The 12,865-nt window shown below is 33.0% G+C and overlaps 1 protein-coding gene across 1 annotated transcript in view; it reads left to right on the forward strand.

Moving 5' to 3' along the window:
* Nucleotides 1–796: 796 nt before the first annotated feature.
* LOC143231877 (disintegrin and metalloproteinase domain-containing protein 10-like) overlaps nt 797–12,865 on the forward strand; it is a 155,313-nt gene continuing 143,244 nt past the window's right edge. The window contains exon 1 of the mRNA XM_076466649.1: nt 797–1,259. Within this exon, the coding sequence (XP_076322764.1) occupies nt 1,181–1,259 (79 nt within the window). The 5' untranslated portion in view covers nt 797–1,180. The remainder of the gene's footprint in view (nt 1,260–12,865) is intronic.

Genomic DNA, 12,865 nt, shown 5'->3' on the forward strand with positions numbered 1-12,865 from the left:
CTGACTGTAGATACTTATTATAATTTGAAATCGTTCTGATGGTCGTCTGCAGGTACTTAATACGACGTAATGTTTTCTATTGGCTGTCTGTAGGCTTAAGATAGCAAGAAACACTGTCAATAAATTATTTTTTAAATAAAATCTGTCAGTCACCATCAATGCCCATTAAATATTATACCGTTTTATTTCTTAGAATAAAAATTACTGCGTACGTTTTCCTTTTACTTACAGAACTAATAATGGTTATTCTATTAACCTGTACAAGAAATTATGAAACTGAGATATTGCACCACAAAACTTTAGAAACGACCCCTTAAAGAGCACCAGAGCAGCGCTTCTTCTATGTCAGCCATCCTTTAACTTCGTATTTTACGATACATTTATTGCTATTAAGTTCACAAATAATTAATTGAATAGATTAACAAAGAATAATTATATAATAATTTTCTAACAAAGACTGAACAATATTCAAACATTTGATTGTAAATAATATTATTTAGTGAGCAACCAATGTTGTCGAGGGCGATTCCATTGACTATAAGGGCGTGTTAGTGCTGTACGTATGTGACTTTATGGCCCAAGCACTAACTTTGAAGGTTTTTGCTAACATCAATAGGTTATTCATCAAATAATATGCTATTGCTTTAGTGAAAATCGAACTCGTGGCAGCGACAAATCAATATTTTAGCTCTTTATGACGTCGGTGGTGCTCCTCCCCAATTTTGAGATATTGGTCTAAACCGTTCAATAAACACCATCTGATTTCAGTTTCTGCTTAAGTTATTTACGAGGAAAATCGTCGTGTGCAAATGCTTCATAATTATGATTCTAAGAAAAATCTTGTCTATTATGCTTAATTTTTACTAAGAGATAGTCATCTAAACTACTGCGAAATATGCAGACAAATGTTTAGTGTGAAATCACATATAAAGCGTGGCTTTAAGAGTAAGGCAATCCGCAGTCGTGAAAACGAAAATTCACGCTTGGAGAGTAGGAAAATAGGGAATTCGTTCGTCTGTGTGCAAGAACAATACACAAACAAAAATGTAAAAAATTAAGAAGTTAGAATATGCAAGAAACAAATAACAAGAACCCCAAAAAGAACAAAATGTTTTGTGGGTTTCTGAAAGGGGTCAAGTTGCCAGGACGTGTTGAGATTGAAATTTGTTTGTGGTAGAAGATGGTGCACGGCCTAGTTTGTCTAACACTAGCTTTCAGCCTTGCGCTATTTCCTCTCATATTTTCTTCTGTAAACTCAGGTAAGTAACACGTTTTTTAATCTATACTTCCCAATGTTTCTAGCTATTTCTCTAAATACTGACTATCTCGACGCTTCAAAAACGCAGTTAAAGCCCAAACAAATCATGTAATAAAAACCTTCAAGAATGTTGAACGTTTTCGTCATCGATGTACCAAGTTTTTGTGTGTTTATTTTTACATTAGCACTCAACATCGTATTACGAATAGTGGTGTACAATTTACTTGACATAAACCTCCAAACTAAAGTAGGTCTGATAAGAAGAATTTTCAGGTGTTTTTAATTGTTTTAACAAGTTCAGATTCTGTGCATAGGTCTTGTTCGAGGAGGAAACCACTTATACAGGGGGACTTATAAGTAGGCTTAGGTTGATTACATACTTTATGTTTGCTTATAGAAGGTACTTTAATAACGGTGAAACATTTAGCAGGTTTAGGTTGCGTGCATTGCTGGCGTTTGATAAAAACTTACTTTTGTAGCTACAAAACTAAAACCTTTCATTTCTGAAAAAATAGAGAGCTAAATACGGAAATATATAAGCTTAAAATATGAAATGTATTTGCTGAAATAACTACAAAATTCTCATTACGTTCAGCTGACAACTGAATTTTCTAGCAGCATTAACTCTCATACGTCTTGCTAGGCTAACGCTAAAAATAATTTATTGGACCTTAGATGGTTCTTCACGCAGAGATTGGTCACGTTGTAAACATAGTTCCGAGTAACTGCTGTTTAGACAGTGCTAGAGAGAGTGTGTGTTCCTTAAGAATACTGTATTGTCATTTTCTTTCGATAAGAAACAGGTTTGAATCTTACTGTCTTTGTCCAGTATAGAAACTTGCATTACGTGACCGTGTTCCTTACGTATGCAGAGCTGAGAGATTTAAAAAAAATCCCACAGTGAGATCATGCTGTGTTATTCGCTCATATATATTAGCATTTCAGGTTTCTAGACAGTAATTTTTTTGTGGTTAGAAATCATTTTAATTTAAATATCTGATGATTTATCTGAACATTAATGTTTGTTTTTTTATAGTTAGAAACAATTATTTTACTTTTGAAATTTTATGGGTTAACATGTAAGATTCGCTTTGTGGTGTTTCTTAACCCTTAAACAGCGGGAAAATCGTAGGTAGCGGTATCAGTTAGTGATGCCGTCTTTTAAGGGTTAATTGTGATATATTTGATGATCACGTGTGTTAAATATGTTTTTTTTTCATATATCATGTGTTCTTTTTCATGCGTGAGGTTACGTTGCGTTATCCAGTGTTATGCGTTGTGAATGTGTTATGCTTTATGATAGTTCTTGATAGTGTTTTCTATTTGGAATAATGTTTTTGAATGGTGTGTTTGAATACCAGAACTGTTAACATTATGTAAGTGGATTTCGTTGTACTCGTTGTTTATATATTACAAATTATGTTGTATTTATATTATATTTATATGTTTCTTATCATAACTTGGCAGTAGTATTTATTTTATTAAGCTATAACCACAGTTTTGACTATTTATCCACCTATCTATCTATGTTTCATTGTATATTAAGTCAGCTAAATTTGTTCACATGTGATTAAGCTAAGACTTGTTAAACAAATCAGGGGTATCTTTTGTTGTGTCTTCGGCTTTTTTTATATATATATTTTAAAGCAGAGATAGCTGGTGGGCCTGGCCAACGAAACAACATTGTTCACATTACGTTCCATCAGCATGAAGTCAGGACACATTAGCTTCTTAGGATAATAGGATTTGCTATACCAGATTACGCTGATATTGTAGGACAAACAAAACAACAATGAAACCTGTTCATCCAAAAGCATTAGGCCCAACAGTACAATTTAAAGGTTATAAAGATGGGTCTTGTTTCAGGTCTGGTGGATCTAATGACTTATTAGGATGTATGTAAAAGGAAAGTCCTGTTGTGTTTGTTTCATTGTAGAAAACAAGGACTGTGTTGTGACGTTTACGATTTTGCTGTGGGAAATTGAGCAGTTTCGTAGCTCGTGACGTCCCACGTATATACCAGTCCAAGTTTAAAATCGCAGAAGGAAAGGCGTTTTTATCAGAAACGTTGTGAACATCAGAGACATCTGTTTACCATTTGTTTATGATATGTTTCCTCACTTATTTCTGTACCAACCCATGTCTGTATCATACTATTAATTCACAGATGTTTTTTTTTTACTTGAAGCATTAGGTGAATAACTAATTCGTATCATATAACACAGAATAGTATGTTTAATTAGTTATACGTATTTACAAGATAAAGTTTAGATTCGCTCTAAGCAAGTTGCTTGCTCCGATAAGAAGTTGATATTAGTTTGATAAAGCTTTGGTAAGGTTATTGTTAACCGTTAAGTTACACAATGAGCTTTTTGTGTTTTTCTTGTCATGGGCATTGAAACCCGGTTTTTAACATCGTAAGCTTGCAAACGTATCTCTGAGCCATTGGTTAAGGGGGTCAGTTTAATACAGCAAGAGTATATATTGTTCTAAGGTTGATATAACACTTTTATTTTATATGTAAAAAAAGTTATAGCGAAATTTACTGTTAATATGTATAAATATGTGGTGTTACCAAGTGATGGCGGAGATACGTTGTAGTTCATTATAAATATGTGGTGTTACCAAGTGATGGCGGAGATACGTTGTAGTCCATTATTAATATGTGGTGATACCAAGTGATGGCGGAGATACGTTGTAGTCCATTATAAATATGTGGTGTTACCAAGTGATGGCGGAGATACGTTGTAGTCCTTTATAAATATGTGGTGTTACCAAGTGATGGCGGAGATACGTTGTAGTTCATTATAAATATGTGGTGTTACCAAGTGATGGCGGAGATACGTTGTAGTCCATTATAAATATGTGGTGTTACCAAGTGATGGCGGAGATACGCTGTAGTCCATTATATAGTGCTTTTTTATATATACCTATTTAGTAGAGCATGTGTGTGTATGTATGCTTTATCAAACAATCTTTACAAAATCAGAGAGCATCACGTGTATACCCTCAAAAGCTTAAAAACGTAATCTTTGAACTTTTACGACTGACATACAAATTACGAAACATTATTTGTTGACAAAGCTGAAACTACGCATTCCATTAATACGGGAAGAAGTATATGATCCCGTATTGATGGTAGTGTTCGTACTAATTAACGATTAAGAAACCATGAACTCGGGTGCGGAAGGAAATTCTATTATGTTTGTAAGTGCAACGTATAACCTTTATTGTTAATTACAAGACGTGTTATAAACAACAGTGCTTGTTGAGTCAAAGCAAGAAATTTGACACCATTAAAGATTTGTACAATTAACTTTAATATTTTTGTTTTTACTTTTCCATTTCCAAAAAAAAATGATGTTTTAAAAACAATTAGATCAGGACATTGTTATCTCATTCCTGTCACTTTACATTAGTTACTATCAAATGTCTCGTATGTGAAATTGAATGACCATGTTCTACAAAGTAATCAACTCTTTTTTTTACCTGTTCTCTCTGATTAGCTGTCACTCACCCAAGTTTTTCCTTTGAAAACAGACAGCTATTTCACGAATTCGACGTAACTTAAGTATTAAAGAAACAAACAAAAAAGAACTACATTCTAAAACTGTTCTAGACACTACCGGGAGTCATAAAAATATTCAGTGAAATTAGTGGCATTTATATACATTTCTGACTCAAAATGTGTATAATGAATTCCTTGAAATAAAGATTAATACATCTGATGCATGGATACAAATGAGGATATTGGCATAGGGATAGACCATGTTACAAAACCTCAGTAGAGAACCAAAAACAATTTCATATAAACTGTAAACTGTTGGGTTTTGAATGTAAATTGTTTTTGTTTTCTTTACTTTCGCCATATTCTGTTAACATAAGACTGTATGGAAGATCTGATCTTGAGTTTGCACGTGGAGAAAGAGGCCATCGGTCATCTTATCCACGTACTTTAGTAACTCTACACGTCAGTTCCCAGAACATATAATTAGTGTCTTCAGTATGTTCATCGTTTATGTATACTTTAAGAACGAGAAACAAAGCGGAAAAAAGAAGGAAAACCGAAGGAACTGAATTAGGTTTTATCTTGCTCGTTAATCAAACCCCACGTGTAACACAAGATAAGATAGGTTGATGAAGAAAAATGATAATATATCATTACAATACCAGAAGGTATGCGTTTGATTTGAAAGTGACATGTCGTGACAAATAATGTTTGTTTTAATGGAGTAAATTTATGTATATAATGTGTCTTAATCAGACATGTGTTCAAATAAAGTTGGGTGTGGCTCGATAGTTAATCTGAGGATTCATGGTTTGCGGCACGCTTTTTACTTTGGGCTCCTGAGTGCGGTATAAGGAGGACGGTCAAATTACGCTCTTTGACCAGACAAGAATAATACATCAAACGTGAGTAAGGGGTGCTGTTGATAAGCTGTTTTCCATGTTGTTTATGAACTCAAAATTAACAAGTCTTAAATAAATGTGAGTGCAAAGAGTTATTCCAGTTACGTTTTTTGTACATTATTAGTCAAGCATTAGAATTACTTCAACAGCGTATTTACATTCAAGTAATACGTAAAGCTGGTTCAGTTATGCTTACAAGGCTTATCATTATATCTGTGTATAAGACTCTTAAAGTTGAAAACTAGCTTTATTTAAACGTGTCTTAATCATGTATTAAATTTATGCAACATTCAGAGCGAAAATAATAAGGCCCGTGAATAAAAAGAAAACATAAAAAGAACGTGAATTACCGATATGGTTTAAAAAAAAATTATTTTTGCCCCAAATTGGTTGTGGATTCATGATTTTGTTATTTCCAGGATCCTTAAAAGTGACTTACACAAAAAAATATAAACAAAACTACCATGAGTACTAAAATAAAAATATAAATAAAACTACCATGAGTACTAAAATAAAAATATAAATAAAACTACCATGAGTACTAAAATAAAAATATAAACAAAACAACCTTGAGTACTAAAATAAAAATACAAATAAAACTACCATGAGTACTAAAATAAAAATATAAACAAAACTACTATGAGTACTAAAATAAAAATATAAATAAAACTATCATGAGTACTAAAATAAAAATATAAACGAAACTACCTTGAGTACTAAAATAAAAATATAAGTAAAACTATCATGAGTACTAAAATAAAAATATAAATAAAGCTATCATGAGTACTAAAATGAAAATATAAACAAAACTACCATGAGTACTAAAATATAAATATAAATAAAACTATCATGAGTACTAAAATAAAAATATAAATAAAACTACTATGAGTACTAAAATAAAAATATAAATAAAACTACCATGAGTACTAAAATAAAAATATAAATAAAACTACCATGAGTACTAAAATAAAAATATAAACAAAACTACCTTGAGTACTAAAATAAAAATATAAATAAAACTACCATGAGTACTAAAATAAAAATATAAATAAAACTACCATGAGTACTAAAATAAAAATATAAATAAAACTACCATGAGTACTAAAATAAAAATATAAACAAAACTACCATGAGTACTAAAATAAAAAAATAAGTAAAACTACCATGAGTACTAAAATAAAAATATAAACAAAACTACCTTGAGTACTAAAATAAAAATATAAATAAAACTACCATGAGTACTAAAATAAAAATATAAGTAAAACTACCTTGAGTACTAAAATAAAAATATAAATAAAACTATCATGAGTACTAAAATAAAAATATAAACAAAACTACCTTGAGTACTAAAATAAAAATATAAATAAAACTACCGTGAGTACTAAAATAAAAATATAAATAAAACTATCATGAGTACTAAAATAAAAATATAAACAAAACTACCTTGAGTACTAAAATAAAAATATAAATAAAACTACTATGAGTACTAAAATAAAAATATAAGTAAAACTATCATGAGTACTAAAATAAAAATATATAAAACTACCATGAGTACTAAAATAAAAATATAAATAAAACTACCATAAGTACTAAAATTAAATCACTAATTTTTACTGGGGTATTCTATTCATCTACATAGTAAATAAGTAATTTCACTTAACTGTTTTTGCTACTTCTTTAAAATGAGTGTTATAACAAGCAAAACATGTAATTGCTCAATATGTGGATCCCTACCTGTAGTGAAATTATAAAACAAAGACATACCAGTCAGGTTGTTGGATGCATCGCCGTGGATTTTTATGCGACCAAATAGTTGAAATGGGCGCTGTGTGCCGTCGTTAGATGTATTATGGAAAGAACTCAGGAAAGAATGGTTTGCTTTGCACTTGACAACCTTATGACAAAACCTTTTCCAGTGGAAAATACGCTGAAGGACTATTGTGAAGGTGCACGGTTGACTGAGAGAGCGTGACCGGACGTGGCTACACAGACTAAAACGGTGTGGCGAAGCTTCAAAATAATTTTCATATAACTTGCCCAATGTCTGTTCTAGCACTGTTTCACCCATACAATGTTCTCTGTGTTTACTAATTACTTACAGAATGCAAGCCTTAAGAGAATAACGTAGAAGGTTTGCGCTTTACTTAACTTTACGTTGAGCGTGAGTAATGGATAACTCAGCGTATAGTAAGAAGCAAGATTGTTTTTTTGCCTTGAATCCGGTTGTCAGGATGATATACAGTCGTGTTAGGATGTAATATAACTTTATTCTGTGAAGATTTCCTGTAGAGATTTGTCACTTCTTTCAAAATAGAGAAGTTTTAAAGGCAAAGTGCATGTTGTTAGCCTTAAGGAATACTCGTTTTGGCAGAAAAGTATAGTTTATTAATTGCAGATTCTTTTAGTTTTCATTTTTCTCTGCCTATCTGCCATACATAATTGTGAACTATCGAGAAATTTATAAGAATGGTGTAACAAGCATAATTTCATTAATAACACTATGTAACACAAATTTTGTTCCTGGATAGTATGTGTTATTTCTTAATTGCTTATGTTGTAAAAGTACAGAAAATGGCCATTATTCCCTTCAAACTTTGCTTTTATGACCTGGATAATGAAATTTAGAAATTAACCTATTTTCTATCTGTGTAAAAACGGGAAAATTTGCACATTTTCATTTACATAAGGTCTGAATAAAACATCGTATGAATCAAGATTTACATGTATTTATATTAAAGTTATACAAAAAATGTTTAGAAGTGAGTTGTTTTTCGAGATTTGTGACTGTAATGTAAATCACTTTCACGTATCAGTCCCCAAATATAGTCTCCCATCATGTTTTCGTTATATGTTCCCAGGTCAGAAAAGCAAAGTTTGAAGAGAAAAATAGTTTTTTTCCACTTACTTTGGGCATAAACAATTGGGAAATAACACTTTCTGCCCAGGAACAAGAAAAAGGAAAAAAAATTGTTACATAGTGTAATTAAAACAATTAAAAACAAGAGAGGGCATCATTCTGTTAAAACTAAATCAAAGCAACTATAATTTCTGCCATATATATTGGAAAACATTTACCCAGTTAATATTCAACATGAAAGCAAAAGACTCATGAAGAAAATCTCAAAGTTATTCCTAAACATCACATAGACGAACCATTTATATGTACATTAAATTCAAATACTGCACGTGATACATATGTTGTATAATATGCCTTATTACCAAATATATGTTTCAAATTACATTTTTTAAGTTCCCAATTTTCACAATAATTTCGTATGTGTTTCTGGTGTCAATTTAACAACAGACGACTTTTGAACTCAAAGTTAGCGCATAAAGTTCTTTATAGCAAGGAAAATCCAGTTTACTTTTTAAAAAACAACAACAACACGAAATAATAAACTAATAAACGTCAGTTTATAATGACTAAATGTGTTCATACAAAATTAATGTTTTTTTTATTTCCGAAAAATTACCATAACAGGTGGTTCGGATGTAGGTTTTATAACTAGCTAATTGCACGCGGACTTTATTTTTCTTGAAGAAAATATTGTTCCATAAAACTAGAAGCGTACAGAATAGTTCATAGAATTTTCTACCTTTCCACATCACTGTTGTATCAGGAATTCGTGACTGATAAATATTCCCACCGTCTGGCATGCATGTTCATGCATTTATTGAGAAAATGTGATCGTTGAGAGATAAGCCAATAAAAATCTTTCACGAGACAGTAAGAGGAAAGCTGTCGACTTCTGTGAATAAACCTAGTGCGTGACATTCCCATTTTCCACTACTTGCGTGCATTACTTAGAACTTACCTGGTGCTAAACTTTTCCACGAAGAAATAGTTCTGACAAAGTGACACAAACTTTCTTGTGTCCTTCCGCCTAGCCGTGTTTGCAGAAGAAAAACACACACACATAAAAAAAATCTACATGTGAAGCATCAAACGCGTTAAAAATAAAGAAATGAAAAAGAAACCGCATCCTAGTAAATCTATATAATTTTAAATTTGGTAATTGTCAGAGTATTCATGATGAAACTTTGTAGAATGGATGGCAACTGCCTGTTGTGGAGACACAAGTGTAGAGGAAGACGTATCTAAAGTCTTCCACTTGAAGACGGAAGCCTTTCAAAACGTCGTCCTGTACACTTGTGTTTCTACAACGGGCAGTTGTCGTCCATTCTACAAAGTTTCGTCCTGTTGTTTCGTTTCAGAACCACGCCCCCTATTGGCACTTTTTTGTTTTTGGAAATTCCAAATAAATAATGAACATGGAACGATTTTGTTTCTTTTTATTGAATTTTGTGCTATCTGTTCTTCCTTTTGAAGTCATAGCTAAAGGTAAGACAGCTAGTTAAACCCGCTACCATCACTTGAGCTACCGTGCTCTTTTCTAACAGGCCTGTCAATGCATTAATGGACAGGAAACTCGACTTGTAATCTCCGAGCTGCTAAATCCAAACTCGTTACTGTACGTGCTCGCCATTTCAACTATGATGATATTATAATGTGACTGTCAATACTATTATCCACTGGTAAAAAGTAGCCCATGGTTTGGCAGTGGGTGGTAACTAGCTGCCTTCTCTTCATCTCTTTAAAATCAGAGATGGCTGACGCAGATAGCTCTTGAGTAGCTTTGCGAGATATTTCAACAAAGAAACTTTACCAACGAATAACAAGAATAGACAGTTTAATTTAAAAAGTAACTTACAAAACCACTAGACTAAATAAAAAAGTGATTCTGAAAATGGGCTATTTCTCTTATATCTCTTTATCGGCAATTTTTTTATAAATATTATTGCATTTTTGTCAGTAACTTCAGCAATGAAATTAATTATTGCTATAATATAGGGCCCGACATGGCCAGGTGTTTAAGGCACTCGACTCGTAATCCAAGGGTCGCGGGTTCGAATCCTGGTCACACCAAACATGCTCGCCCTTCAGCCGTGGGGGCGTTATTATGTGACGGTCAGTCCCACTATTCGTTGGTAAAAAGTAGCCCAAGATTTGGCGGTGGATGGTGATGACTAGCTGCTTTCACTCTAGTCTTACACTGCTAAATTAGGAACGACTAGCCCAGTTAGCCCTCGAGTAGCTTTGCGCGAAATTGAAAAATAAACAAGCATAATTTTCAATGAGTTTTCATGTCATTAATCTTAGCTCATAATGACTGGAATTTGAAGAAAATTTTCAGTTGATACCCACTCAATTGAAACAGTATAGTCTACGTGTCATACCCTGCAACAGTCTTTTCTATACTGTTAATAATACTCAATTTTAGTATACGCATTTAAACTGTGTGTTAATAGAGTCGATTTTAACTAAAGTTTAATATGCGTATTTTAATATGACATTTATAATAAAGTGAATAAGCTCAAACTTATCATATGTGGACGATATATTAATTGAATTAATGTTTGGTAATTGTGAATGTACAGCACTGTGAAAAGTGTCATGACGAGATAATGTTTGTATCATTATTTCTGTTTTATGGGGTGTTACTTATCATAATTTAGTCCGGACGCATCTCCGATTCATTGTGTTTCGTACGTTATGTAATACGCTATTTTCAAAGCGTGAAATCCAATTTTTGACGTTGTCCTACCACATTTGGACAGTACTGTAGTTTGATAAATATTTGTTTCAATTGTATTTGGAGTCTTTCAGCACTAGTCATCAGTCAGCGCTAAAATCAGGGTTTCAATTCCCCTCGATGGACACAGCAGATAGCCGGGGGTGACTTTGCTATAAGAAAAACACACACACATATACTTACTTGGTTGGTCTAAAACTGTTTAATTCAAACACGTATAGAGCAGTGAAAACCTGAAATCACCCCATTAGGCTTAAATTCAGCCTAAAACTGTTTCTTTGAAACACCTATAAAGCAGTGAAAACCTGAAATCACCCCATTAGGTTTTAATTCAGGTGAAAAGAAATCGCATCACATTGTAATTTATATTTTTCATTATTTGTGTTTTACTTTAACTCTTACACCGTTGAAAACGGGTGATTTATAACCAATCAGCAGAATCTGACAGAGACTGAGAAGAACTGACTTGAAGCAGTTTTCGTATAATAGACATCTCCACATTATTTTTATATCATGCTTGGGCTATCTTCAGTCTTCAGGCTTGGATAAGTAATTCAGACCTTCATTATCGTAAAACAGAATGCCGTATGAGGCTCATTAGGAAGAAAAAAACCCCAACGAGGCAATTATCGCTATTTCGAATCTTTTCATTTTATGGGCCTACGAGCAACCTAGAACAATGTATGTGTATTGGAGTTTCCAGTCTTATCAGCATGTAAGGTTTCAGATATAGCTATCCCTAATAAAACTGTTGACCAGAGGATAGAAGGCAGTCAACAGGTAGTAACTGCCGTCCCAATGGATTTGTTTAGTCTTTTTTAAATGTTGTAAGTGAACTGGTTTGATTTTGAATTACGCTAAAGCTAGGGCTACCTGCGCTAGCTGTCCCACATGTAGTAGTGACAGACTAGAAGGAAGACAGCTGGTTAACATCACCCACCGCCAACTCTTGGGCTACTTTTTTATCAACAAATAGGATTGAGGATCCCAAGTTCGAATCCCCGTCCCGTCAAACATGCTTGCTCTTTCTGCCATGGACGCATTACATCTTGAGTTTCGAACTCTACGATCGAAAGCTCGGTACTACAATTATGAAGATATGCCTAGAATTATCTGAAAGTCTATAATTCCAAACACCTTCCAACCTATGCTTTAAAATTCATCGACATTCCACATTATAAATGTTCACCTCAGATCAAATCCTTTAATCCACAAAATAATAAGTATACTTTTACTTAATTATTTGCTGCTACATCACGTTGGGCCTTTATAACATCTGTTTTTCTAACTACGTAAGGAAACTGTCGACACCGAATGGGTTTTACCAGTATAGTGCCTGGTACAAAAATGTTCATGGTCAGTCAATGTCAACTGTTTTAAATGTCATATTAGCGAGAAAACAAAATTTATTTTGGACAGGACCTGGCATGATCAGGTGGTGAAGGAGCTCGACTCGCAATCTGGAAGCTCGAAGCTCCTTCCCACCAAACATACTCGAATTTTCAGCAGTGAGTTATATTATAATGTCACCATTGGTGGTGGTGACGAACTCTTTTGCCTGTAGTATTTCGCTACTACATAAGGGACGAGGCCCGGCATGGCC

Source organism: Tachypleus tridentatus, chromosome 11 (genome assembly GCF_004210375.1).
Source record: "Tachypleus tridentatus isolate NWPU-2018 chromosome 11, ASM421037v1, whole genome shotgun sequence".
Taxonomy (NCBI): domain Eukaryota; kingdom Metazoa; phylum Arthropoda; class Merostomata; order Xiphosura; family Limulidae; genus Tachypleus; species Tachypleus tridentatus.